At 38.2% G+C, this 13,137-nt stretch overlaps 3 protein-coding genes across 3 annotated transcripts in view; 2 read left to right on the top strand and 1 right to left on the bottom strand.

The window, feature by feature from the left end:
• LOC134212989 (probable aconitate hydratase, mitochondrial) overlaps positions 1-2,677 on the bottom strand; it is a 28,834-nt gene extending 26,157 nt beyond the window's left edge. Inside the window, exon 1 of the mRNA XM_062691406.1 lies at positions 2,452-2,677. Within this exon, the coding sequence (XP_062547390.1) occupies positions 2,452-2,484 (33 nt within the window). The 5' untranslated portion in view covers positions 2,485-2,677. The remainder of the gene's footprint in view (positions 1-2,451) is intronic.
• Positions 2,678-6,259: 3,582 nt separating this feature from the next.
• Positions 6,260-6,988, top strand: LOC134217153 (general transcription factor IIH subunit 5). The gene is made up of 3 exons (XM_062695935.1): positions 6,260-6,306; positions 6,442-6,576; positions 6,802-6,988. The coding sequence occupies exons 2-3, from the start codon at positions 6,542-6,544 to the stop codon at positions 6,986-6,988; spliced, it is 222 nt and encodes a 73-aa protein (XP_062551919.1). The 5' UTR covers positions 6,260-6,306; positions 6,442-6,541.
• Positions 6,989-7,044: 56 nt separating this feature from the next.
• Positions 7,045-7,599, top strand: LOC134217152 (zinc finger HIT domain-containing protein 1). Its single transcript, XM_062695934.1, has one exon. The coding sequence runs from the start codon at positions 7,045-7,047 to the stop codon at positions 7,525-7,527; it is 483 nt and encodes a 160-aa protein (XP_062551918.1). The 3' UTR covers positions 7,528-7,599.
• The last annotated feature ends 5,538 nt before the right edge of the window (positions 7,600-13,137 follow it).

Below are 13,137 nucleotides of genomic sequence, written 5' to 3' on the forward strand. Positions count from 1 at the left end.
TTTTGCTGTGCAGCTTTTTAAATATTTTTGAACCATTTTCACATACACCCTTTTGAAAAGTTAGTCGTGCCTCAATATGAAGATTTGATATCGAAAAATGACGATTTAGATGAAATTGAAAAACTGTGCAGAGTTTCAAATATTTTCGAAATGGTCGCTCAGGATCGACTGACATGCCCCCGTGGAATGCCTCAGATATCTTCTCGTTCTCCACGTCTCCATGATAAGCACTCAACAAAACGACAGGCGTTGAGGGTTGTGATGAACTCATTCGATCTGGCTAACACGGATTGAAATAACTCATTCCAAATAGACGAATCTGAAAGTGAATCCGTTGGACGAATCTGTTCCGCTACATGGACCATAAAAGTATCCCGCGCTGCTACTTTCCGCAGAACTCGCTCAGTGACATCATTTCCTTGCAGTTGTACAGGCGGTTCGTTGCGTCTAGAGTGGGTGAGATCTTGGCAAATCTAAAGCAAGACAATGAAGGCTTGTCTCCGAATATGTACAATTCATAACTTCGAATCATTCTGCCGAAAGCTCACCGGGCGATAAGACTGCTAAACGAATAGATCCACGAAAAGTATTTTCACGCAAATAATGACACGTTTGTTTGTCAACGAAATTAAACAGCGTTTTCACATCTCACAGATTCGACCGCTTGTGTGCATGGAAGTGTATGAAGTGCAAATTAAGAAAATCCGTTCCAGCAATACCACGGATGGTCTCTCTACCAAGCGGCTATCTCATTTGTGTATTTTGACTAGATATTAATTTAGAAAATATGTGCTGTGCAGATGAGCAGCCCAGATATTTAACAAAACAAAAAGTCGGTTTGATCTATTATTGGCAACGGGTTTTACGCAAAATATCTTTCATTTTTTTTCCTGATTTTTTTTTTGAGATCAAAATATTATGTAGCACTTTGCTTTAACTACAATAACCCCTGCCAATAACAACATATATTCTTGGAGTGTAATGAGCGTAGGCTACACTTCTCCAAACTATAAAACGGATCCTATGTAAACGGTTTACAGTTTCCATTATTTTCAAATGACTACTTCATTTTTTCAGTGGGACAAATAGACTCGAGTTTGGTTTTTTTCATCAAACGTAACATGGGACAATTATGCGTAGAAGGGTAGTATACCTTTAATTAAAAATATACGAATACCCATGTGTTATAGGTTCATTTAAAATTATGAAGTTATTAAGGATTTTATAAAAAAAAAAGTTTCAGACAAATTAGTAAAATGACATCGAGATGGCATTTTACAACACTAAGCCAGATCAAATATCATTCTCATAGCCGAATGCAAAAAAAAATTAACACTTGAACACGCATTATGTTGAATTGTGTACAATACTGTCGAAAAATGCTCGCTCTTGTCCTACTTAGTACAATCCATATGGTCTCTGTAGTTCAGAAGCACGCATGCTAAAAAACAAACTTAGAAACTTCGCAGGGCTATTATACCTACTGCCTAGTGCCCATAAACTCTTTTTCGACCCACATTACCTATTAGGTATATGAAATCCATCTCAATATGGGACAAGAAAAGAAAAACTATTTACTCTTAGCGATAACCAGCTAGTAAACACTTTATATAAGATCAAGGAAAAAACAATCATGGATTACACTTTTAGAGAGACTAGTAATTAATATAATTGAGGGGGTTAGACGCAGAGGGGTGTAAGGGACATCTTGGTCAAAATTTAGTTGACAACAGTAAAAAACGCCTTGGTTCTAGAGCTTTGCGGCAATATGCTGATATAATTTGTACGTTGTTCATAAAAAATGTGAAAATTCGCAGAAAATTTATATTTTTTTAACTTCTATACATTTTGTATGAAACGAAAAAATATTGAAAAACTTTGCACTTTGCAAAAATATACTCGTCGACCTTTAATTTAGAAAGTTATTCATTTGAAGTAACTTGTATAAAACAATTTTGGTGGGTGGGGGTCACCTTTTACTACATTCGTGGAATCTAATCTAGGATATTATTACATAGTTTTAGCTTAGATTAAACACCGGACAAAAATAAGAACTTGGGAGCAGCCACACATCTGCACTAACTAACCGGTAGTGCGGCGAGGCACAAACACAAGCAACTTAATACCGACAAACGGCCAGACAAACACAGCTGCGACGTCATTTGGAAAATGAGATTTCGACTTGCATAGGAGGAAGTGTTATCTAACCAATATGCCAGAACTTTTCTCGCCGAGTTCGATTCCTCTGTAGATCTTTTCCGACTTAATCCACTCGGATTACGTCACAGAAAAACTTTCTTATCAAACCCGGACCTCGATCACGCGCCTACGACGCTTGAAGGCTGGAAGACCTTGTCCCCGTTACACATTTTTCCTCCACGCAATATTGCGCCGGAACAAAATGAAGGGCTCCACCAACAGAAGAAATTTTCCATGACTCTTTTCACTCACCTGGACGTTCAGCAAACGAGCGTAGTGGACCATCTTGACGGGATGCGCACTGATCCGTTCCTAATTTCAAACTGGGATTGATTTTCACGTTCACCAACACTGATCTTCAGCCTTCTCAGCTGGAAGATTTTTCTTCTCTTCGATTAGCACTTCCTGAAGCACCCGCGCCAGCAGCGACGAATAAAAAATTACCTAACACTCCGCGATCCGGTCGAGGAATGAGAACTTTCGTTTCTCCGTCGTTTCGAAATCTCGACCGGCCGGTTTGACGTTTCGCACGTCGATGATGGCCCGCAAGGAGGTGGATTCTGCTTCAAAAGCTTTTCGTCGATTTCAGGTCTGGGAAACTTTCAAGAATTTTTATTATAAGAGCGTATACTATGCATATATGGCACTATTTTCAAGATGATCGTTCAAAAATTACGTCCATCGTTTTTCGGCATTTTCAACCCCCCTCCCCCCTCCTGTCACAAACTGTCACAAATAATTGACCCCCCCCCTCCCCCTGTACGTACATGTCTCATTTTTATTTTAGCGATTACTGTGGTTTATCTTTTTCGTACACTATTTTCACAATAACATAGTGAGTTATGTCCCTTACTAACAGTTTGAATGTTTTTAAAATGCAAGTTGTTTCTAAAATGCTTTCAGTATTTTCTTCTTGTGGACGGACGTCACATAAGACGAACCCCCCTCCCTCCCCCTGTCACAAACTGTCACAAAACTCTGACCCCCCTCCCCCCCTCAAACCTTGGACGTAATTTTTGAACGGCCCCTTATTGTATTTATCACGGTACAAATACCACCAATACCACCAGTGAGTCGTTAATAAATATTATCACAGAGAAACAGACGTCTCACTTAGAACAAAATGCAATCAAAATCATCGTCACGGAAACATTATCACCCAATGCTAATTGGACTGGAGGTGGACATGCGGCAACCAGGTGGCGGTAATGAGCCATCGGTGGCCGATCGACCACCTACAAAAAATTGAATCCACCGTTAAAAAGATGATGGTGCATGTGTGGAGTGAAGAGCTGAGCAGAATGGATACGTTTGCGTACGTTTTGATAGTTTTCCCATGGTAAAACTGTCAAAACGCACGAAAACATATCCCTTCTGCACAGCTCTTGAGACGTAATTTTTTCTGTGGTATTAGATTATATCTCGCTCAACAATTGATAAAGGCCTACAATAAAAAGTAAACAAATTCAATTTTAATACCCTTCGATAGCATCCTTTAATACCCAAGTAAGCACCAAGCATTAATTAATGCATGTAATCAATCACAGATCAGCATATAAGCCATTTTACGAGACAGATTCGATCAGCTGATCGAAATTTTGAGTGAACGGCTCGGTCTTTGTTTTGGTAAATTTGCATGCAAACCATCATCAATTCGTCATCATCATCATCATTTCATTCCATTTTCGCAAACACGGACATTTGCAAGTACCCATTAAATGGGTCCAGAATACCCATTTTTTTAATCGGTATGGAGATGTCAAAAAATGGGCATTTTTATGACAACATAAAATGGGTGATTTAACATCATTATATACTATCTCTTCTGATAACAATAATGCGTAGACATTACCAGTGAAAATATTTGTTCAGCTCCGGCATCATTTTTTTAAAAAAGAGTTTGATTTCAAAGAAATTAGCATCAGAATAACAAGGTGTGCACTTTTTCCAGTGATTGTGTGATCCGGACATAGTTGCGGCCGAAAATTAAACATAACTCCAGCGAAAGGAATTTGTTGGGTAAGTTTTTCTATCCGTAATACATATAAATAGACTTTTCTATTATTTCTTCCGTTCATTACAGCAAATACGATTCCGGATTCGTGTAAACAGGAATACTATCCCCTGCAGAGAATTATGGTCTTGCATTTGATGCCAAGTCTGGAGCCCGACGAAACAAAATTATCTTCTGCCTGTAATGAGGGAAAATATGCCATTTGCAGAAGAAGGTGGAGGCAGTGATCGTTCCAAAAAAATAGAGAAAACTATGGTCAGCTGTCGACTCCAAAATTTAATTAAATTGTTTCCAACTGAAATAAATGCTTAACTTATTCCTACCATACTTTAATTACGATACTGCTCGAATAATCCAATCTGAGGTAATTTGATTACGCACACAATTATTTATGTAACATAACCTCAAATCTACTAAAATATAAAATGGGACATATTTACCCATTTCGCCAATAAAACTCAAGTGCAAAAATTACCCATTATATGAAGTTCAGGGGAAATACTCATTAATGAGTAAATCGAGTTTACCCATTTAATGAGTTATGCCGCTTTTCTTCAAAATGGGTACGAAAGTACCCATTAATGGGTACTTGAGAGCTTCCGTGAATGTTCTTTGTAAAATGTAAATATTAGTGTTAGGTGTCCTGTCATTTAAGCTTTTTATAAAATGGCTTATTAAAATTAATCCTAAAGATTTTTAAAATTATTTGCATTAGATTAGTTTTAATGATGTAAACATGCATTTATTCATCAACTGTCAAGCAACGATACACTTGTTCAGCATTACGAATGCAGCTATGCATTACTTAGAGCATCATTATCGGTCGTGAGCATTTTAATCACCCGCGCAGGGCTTCCATTTTAGTTTCGTCACTCACTTCCGTATCGGTCACTATTTTCGGCTCTCAATTTGGTTGCTGTATTTCCGGTAGCGCTCTTATCGCGCTACCAAATTTGGTCACCTGTCAGTCGCGCTACTGTTACAGCAGCGCGTTTAGTAGAGTCAAGTAATGATACTGCGCTGCCAAACGGCTTAAACTCACCACCGGTAATCCTGCTCTAATCGTATAAAAATATCCCGCATCTTCAATTAGGGAAGATCCATTAATTACGTAACGCATAAATTGGCCATTTTCACCCCCCCCTCCTCCCTATCTTACACTTTTTGTATGAGGATCCAGAAAATTTGTATGGATTATCACACTCCGGGCAGCCCCCCTCCCCCTCTGAACGTTACGTAATTTGTGGATGATCCCTTAGATTATTTAGAAAAAAAACCTAAAACGTGTTATTTTTTAAAACATGTGTAGGTCCACCCCAAAGAACCACTCGTTTTTTTCTGTCAGGAATCAGCCTTCTTCAACTTCGGGCCGATAACGGGATTTTTTTTCCAAACCGTCATCGGCCCGAGCTTGGAGAGAAAAATTCTCTCTCCCGAAAAGACTTATTCCATGTTTACGTTTGAAAAATGCCATAAACAAAGGGTCTATGAATGACAAGCAAACACAGAGTGAGAAAAAAAAAATTTAGACTTAAATTTTTCTTTCATCGATTTCTTTACTTTTTTGGTTATTTTCGATTTATTAAGGTTATGGGTGAATAAACAGTGTTGATTATGTGCTTATAAATGTTTTTGTTGCTCGAAATCTCATAAACATGCGAAATTGGAATTGAAATTGTGATGCATTTTTCCGAACAGCATTTTCTCAATGTTTACGTTATGGATGTAGGCCCTTTTCATATGTTAACCGAGATATTATCGATGAAGTTACGTTTCGCTTATCTATGCACCAAAAAACTTTCTCATTTTGCTCTTTTCATACATTAGGGTCTCGCCGACATTTCACACCAACACGAACGCAGGTTCGTGGTTGCAAACAATCCCATTTGATTTTGCCGTGACAGCTGCTCGTGGTTGCAAACAAACCGTGTAAAAGTGTGAGTGAAACGTGCGTGTACGTACACGATCGCTGAAAGCCTAATGATGAGCTTTTCTTCCCGCAAAAGCTTGAAATTACTGTCAAAAATGTAAACAGTAAACATTGACTGCCGCTGCCGCATTTTGTTGACTCGATGGTTGTCATTTGGGAAGAAATTAATGCTGTCCAATGAGCAGCTCGAAGTAGCTCGAAGTTGTTCCCGTCCTGCTCGTTCTTTTTTGTCAACAAACGGGCATGAGCGTGACAGGAACAACTTCGAGCTACTTCGAGCTGCTCATTGGACAGCACTATTATAAATTATTCTAAGCGAATTTTAATATTTCAAAAAAGATATTAGTGCTTTGAAACAAGAATTAACAACCGTAGGGAGGGAGCTTAAATCGTCGGCAATGGTGAATGTAATGAAAGGAGTGCTCGTTGAATGGTAAGTACCTAAATAGATACAATTCTCAGGAAGGTCTTAGGAAACAAAATTGCAATCAAACCCAGGAAGGAGTAGAATCGATATTTAATCTCCGCATCCTATGCGTATTGTCCATCCTCTTTATGCCCCGGGCTTAGCCTAAGTTTGCTTCCACAGAGAGCTGTTTGTCTTTTGCTTTACGCATTATTGCATATATTATTATCATAATAAAAACTTGTTTTCCAGTGACCCGGCTATGAAACAATTTCTGCTGCATCTGGATGAAACGCAATCTTTAGGACGCAAATTTATTATTCAGGACCTCGACGAGCGCCATCTGTTCATTTCAACTGACATCATCGATACTCTCCAAGCTCGGGTGGACGATCTCATGGACCGTATCAGTGTCTCCCTACACGAAAAGGAAGCTTAAGTTAATTGCAGTGAAAACGGATCAAAAACCTAGAGAATATAATCAACAATACTAAAATGGCGTCACGAGAGTCCGGTCGAATCCGGGAGGCGGATAAAAAGCGTGTACTAGATGATGCTTCTCGAAAACGCCGTGCCCGCAAAGCACTCGAAGCTCTCGAGCAGGACAACTATCACGAAGATCCGCACGCTGACTTGGTGATGTCAAAAAAGGTTCCTAAATTTCAGGATAATTTAGATGGAGGAAATAACAACAACAGCAACAAAAAGAAGAGCAAACGCACCAAAGGGGCAGAATACTACCGGGCTAAATATAGGAAAAATTTCCCCCAGCTGTTGGAGGAAGACAAAATGCAGCATCCGGACGGACCGAACTACTTTACCGTTGCTGCCCAACCGTCGAAACTGCCAGAGCGCCATTTCTGTGCCGTTTGTGGATTTCCTTCCAGTTACACGTGCACGGCTTGCGGAACGCGATATTGCTCTGTACGTTGCTTGGGAACTCATCAAGATACGAGGTGCCTCAAATGGACTGCGTAGTGGCGACATTAATCTTTAATTGTTTATATTGTCTTGGAATAAATTGAAATACAGTCAAGGTTATTTTTTAAATTTTTGGTTTTCCGCATCGTTAACGTACTTCTCCCAGCGTCTTATAAATTGGACAGCCTTTTGCCATTCTCGTACAACAACATTTCACTCCTTGTGTGCATAAAAGCTTAGAAAACATCAGCCAACTTTTCATATAGAACTCCTAAACCGATTTTCCTTCAATGAATTATTGGCAGTGGCTGATTTCCTACCCGCCACTGCCACATCCAGACCGTATAGTATTTGCGCAAATAGCCAGCATAAGTTAACCGGTAGAAATTTGTATTGCGAAAGATATCAAACGCAGGTTTTCTCAAAACTATGAACTTTTCATGCAAAACTATTTGATACCGGTTATGTAGGAAGGTGTCCGCTACTACGCTTACCAAATATTTTTTCGATGAAGGTGCTTAATTTTTAAAAATCGAACCTTAGATGCCTTTCGCCTTACTGATTTCAGAAAGTTAACTCCTAGTGTGCGGCTGTAAGCACGCTCAAAGTAGGCGATTGATCAGTTGCATTCGACAGGGGTAAGATCTTTTGATCATTGTACTAAACCAGAAAAAACATACGCTCTGTCAACCTGCCTACTTTGATCAATCTAACGTTTCTTTTCTTACGAAAATCGGTTTTCTTTGAATATATTTTTATGTATTGATTTTTGAGGGATACTTTGAATGGGTCACATTTAGAACTTTTAAAGGCTAATCTTTTTGTTGGAGACCCATGGACATGGCTCGTTTATTTATCAAGTTATAGAAGTTTTTTTGATTAAAACATATTTTTTTCAAAATCAAATAAAACGCTCTCTCAGTTTTTCCACCACAAACGAAGAAAAGTGCAAGCTTCCGAATAATAGACTGAAACTCGGTGAGAAAAACATGTTTTGCATAGAAAAACTCAAATAACTTTTTTGTTATAAGAGATAAATTTACAGTTCTTTAACAGAAATGTGCGTCTTTAAAGTTCTAAAAGTATTTGGAACTAAGTTTTTGCGAGAAATTTATGCATAAAAAGTTATAGGAGAGAAATCGGTTTTTAGGGACCACCCTAACGTATTTATTGAAAAAGCTCATAACTTGTGAAGCATAAGTGATAGAAAAATGGTTTCTTCGGGAAAGGTGCTCAAAATTAATTGCTCTTAAATTTTGTGGAATATTACACAATTCTATACCGAACAATTAAAAAGTTAATATTACGAACTTCTGAAATATAGGTACCACCCTAATCACAGAGAACAGACGTTCATCTTCATTCGCGTGGTTGTGTAAAAGTTTGTACTGGTCATTTTAAAGTACAGTTTGCCGTGTCAAGCATATCTGTCCCATGTCGAAAAATATGCAACTGAGAAAAATGCGATTGAAGTTGGAAACATATTTTTCAGTTTGTAGCTAAATTGCCCCTTGAAATTTTGAATAATAAACGTATATCGATGAAAATAGTGTATTTCTAATGGCTTAGTATGTTTCAAAGGATAAACACTGTTTTTTTTAGTGAAATTTATTCAGTGGGACATTTATGCTGCGAAATTAAAGACAAAATTAATAATTCCAAGCATATTTGTCCCAGTGCTAGAGTATCATCAGATTACTTTGCGCTTAGCAAAAGTTTAGTTGGGTCTGGATAATAACCTGATTCAAATTAGATGCATTAGGTCTTTTCAAGGCGTCTTGTAGTAAGGGGCTGTATACTAATAACGTAAGCTTTTGGGGGAGGGGGCTCTGACGCTCCATCGAAAAAAAATGTGTATAAGAAAGCTGACATGGGGACGAGTGTGTCTGAAAAACCCCAAAGATATTATACCTTACATAAGCGTAAGGACAGTGAGAATTGGTTCCTATGCTTAATTTGATCCTCAAATAAATTCAGGATAATTATGTTTAAGCGCAGATGGGTTTTTGGATGAAGCATCAAAATCAGGTTCCGTGGTAAGGGAATCAATTTTTTTGGAATGCGCCTGCGAAACAAGCGACAAAAGAGAACCAACGACAAAGCTTTGTTTTTGTCGGAGATAATAATGACAAAGATCCGAAAAATTTTGTCAGCAACAAAAAAGAAAACAATCTTGTTGCTAACTTTTCATCCCGTTGTTTTGCATTATTTCTAGTGAAAATTTCGGTTTTATGCTATCATAGTTTCTGCTTTTATGGAAATATTCGAGAATCGAACAATGATTTCAAAATTAGCAGCGTATTTTCGGAGATATCAGAGCATGCAAGGCAAATGATTCTTGTCATATTGTGTTCGGGTTCTGATAAAGGTTTGTCGTTAGGTGCGTTTGTCAGTAACAAACTCTGTTGATGACAAAGAGTATATTGTTATGCGTTGCTCGAATATTGATTCCCTGGTGGTAACTCAATACCGCAATACTGCGAAGGTTTTTGATTATTCCTATGGAGATTCGGAGGTGAACTAGCCTTGGGCTAAAAACCTCTTTAAAAAAGATAATAATAATAATAATAATAATATTAATAATAATGATTCCTATGGAATTTATTTCAGACTAGCAGACCCGACAAACCTTGTTTTGCCTGAAATCAATTTATAATCTGATTAGTTATCAAGTTGTGTCGAAATTTCTGTTCCATTTGTTTGGGAGCCCCCCTTTCCAGAAGGGAGAGGGGTTTCGAACCATCACAGAAACATATTGCTTTTTGCATTGAAACTTTTCGTTTCGTCGTTGAAAGCAATGGCATTTGTCTTCAGCGACTGCTTCCCCGATAGACCTTTTGTAAATGTTTTTCTTTCATACATAAATAATACTGTCAAAATTTGCATTTGGCAATAAACAATACAGCTAAAAGCTCTATTTTTTTTACATCGGTGCACTCACACAAACAATCTATATTGATTGTCAAAAATCAGGGTTACCAACTTGATAACTTTCCACTTGTCGCCGAGTCTGGCGCTGAGTGCTCAGCGCGGAAACCCAAAGGTGGGAATAAAATTTTGGAATTTATGCGCAATATCTTTCCTTCCAAAACCTCCACATTCCAGATTTGGTTCCACTTGCTTGATTAATTCTCGAGTTATGAAGAAAATAGTGTATCATTTGTAGGGGAGCCCCCCTTTTCAAAGGAGGGAGGGGCCTCGAACCATCTTAAGAACCTTCCCCGGCCCCAAAAACCTCTGCATACAAATTTTCACGCCGATCGGTTCAGTAGTTTTCGAGTCTGTATGGTTCAGACAGACAGAAATTCATTTTTATTTTTAGTTTATTTATATAAGAAGAAGAAGAAGAAGATTAGCATCTGATTTGTCGAGTAGAAAATTCCACCTGTGTGGTGTGCATTATTATGATTTTCGCTTAACTTTTTCAGTGACCAAAAGTAACATTTTTTCATGAATTAATTTGAGTACTGCAATCAAAAAGCTTTCGTTTTCTGTTGATTGCGCTATTCAAATTAATTCATGAAAAATGTTACTTAGGTCCTTTTGAAAAGTTAAGCGAGATTTGTAAACACATATTTAGGACCATTTTTTTTTTTGTAATAAGTTGCACTCGAAGGGAAACTCGGCCCCAGTGTTTGCTATTGAAAATCGATTAGTCACTTCGTTCCGAAGCTATTCCAAAAATCTTGCATATATGTAAATGAATTAGCTACCTTATAGCCATGCGCTTAGAAGCACGACTACAAACCGATGATGTATAGGTGGCTTGGTTGGACTCACGGTCAAAGGAATTTTCGGGTGCAATTAGGCATAAAAGTATTATCGTGTTAGCCTCATTATTGTCGCGCTTATCTTTTTCTAGAGTGCTGCGGCGGTCTTACACTCGCAGGCTCGACTGCGAAGGTAAACGTCAAGATAGCCGCCGTGTTAAAAGATAGGCAGAATTTTCCCGCCCAAAACAAAACCACGTGCTTTTCGCGAAATGACAGCAGTGTTCGATTGTATTAGTGAGAGGCAACCGGAGTCACTGAGTACATGAGGAGTGTTTATCATGGCAAGTGCATACGGTGGGTGAGATTTTCATTGACTCTGTTGTGTTTAGTGACCGTTGCGATTACCTGAGAAGCAATCAGCAGGAAACCGCAGTATTCTATTTTATCTCGAGATGCATAATATATACGAAAATGCAAAAATGGTAATGCCAATGAAGAAAGAAGAAAAAGTGTAAATAAATACATAGAATGCGAATAAAAATGAGAGACTATTCTCACTTAAGTTTTAATATAAATCATCTAAATATGATTCAATTATTACTTTTCAATTTTCATAATGCACAAGAATGGCGTCAATAATGTTAGGTGGATTAACTTTTGTTTTACCCATTGAAACTATACCACAACCCATATTCTTTCTCTGAATGATTTGATAATGAAAATTGGCCTCTTCGAAGTAATTTAATACATGTTGTATGAAATTTGTTTCAGTGGGACAGTTATGCTTGGAAATTCTACAATGGGACAAAATGACCCGATATTTTTTCGCTAAGTTTTCGAACAAACTATATGTATTTATTTATTCACAATAAAATATACATTAATTTAGAACGTTTGGTGCATAAAACACAAAATGATAAAAATCGACATGGGACAGATATGCTTGGGACGGCATAGCCGTTCGATAACTGCAATATGTTTACTTTTCAGTTAACGAATGCCCTTCGATAACTGCAATGCATTCTAGACGTCAAACGGTTGTCAATCGATGTAAGTTGCAATAAAAGTGCATCTAAATGTGCAACGCAATGCAGCTGTCATTGAATTTGATATCAGTTTTAAGTTTAGCGGTCCGATAACTGCAAAACTGTTGCAACTATCGAATTGCAGTTAAAAGCATTGCAGTTAAATTACTTGCAGTTATCGAACGTCTACTGTATGTCGTTATGCCTCCGTTGCGCGGTGCTAGTGTGCTATGGTTAAAATTTGCCGTGTTTTGCTTTTTAGCGCTAATGTTCAATCCGAATTGCTCCTAGGCTCGCTTCTAGGTGGCAGCACTTTATTGTTTATGTAATGTATGCCAACGCCATCCCTTAGTGAGATTGAAGTCGGGCAAGCTGAGGTGCGATTCAAACCTTCACACCAGCTTAGTTTGTTCGAGCATCCATGTCTGTTCTCTGTGCCCTAATCACAGAGAACAGACATAGATGCTCGAACAAAATTCCGTTTAAAACGTGTGTAAAGATTTAAATCGCACCTCAGCGCCGCCAACGCAGGCTGCCCGACATAAAAACTCAATTTTATACTTAAAACATACTTAAAAATGACCAGTACAAACTTTTACACAACCACGCGAATAAAGATGAACGTCTGTTCTCTGTGGTTAAGGCACGAATATTTTTGTCTTCCTAGATTCGACCCTGGGACCATCGTGATTGGTTGGATTTAAGAGCATACAATCATGGGGTCCAAGAATGTGTGTGAACAGTCACGATTATTGTTAGTCCTCCCGCAATCACATACGTCCTTTTGAATAAGTACCCGAGATATCATGCTCACGTTACTAAAATTATTGAAATGCCATGCTACTTGTTAGCGGCATAGATACGGCCTCGTATAAACCCGTAGCACAGAGAACAGACGTTCATCTTCATTCGCGTGCTTGTGTAAAAGT

This window comes from Armigeres subalbatus, chromosome 2, assembly GCF_024139115.2.
Source record: "Armigeres subalbatus isolate Guangzhou_Male chromosome 2, GZ_Asu_2, whole genome shotgun sequence".
Classification (NCBI taxonomy): Eukaryota; Metazoa; Arthropoda; class Insecta; order Diptera; family Culicidae; genus Armigeres; species Armigeres subalbatus.

What these genes read in the sequence shown, in the direction of transcription:
- LOC134217153 (XM_062695935.1), top strand. Translation starts at nt 6,542, where the DNA reads ATGGTGAATGTAATGAAAGGAGTGCTCGTTGAATG. An exon ending in AAAGGAGTGCTCGTTGAATG is followed by an intron (nt 6,577 to 6,801) that starts GTAAGTACCTAA and finishes CTTGTTTTCCAG; the next exon opens with TGACCCGGCTATGAAACAAT.
- LOC134217152 (XM_062695934.1), top strand. Translation starts at nt 7,045, where the DNA reads ATGGCGTCACGAGAGTCCGGTCGAATCCGGGAGGCGGATAAAAAGCGT.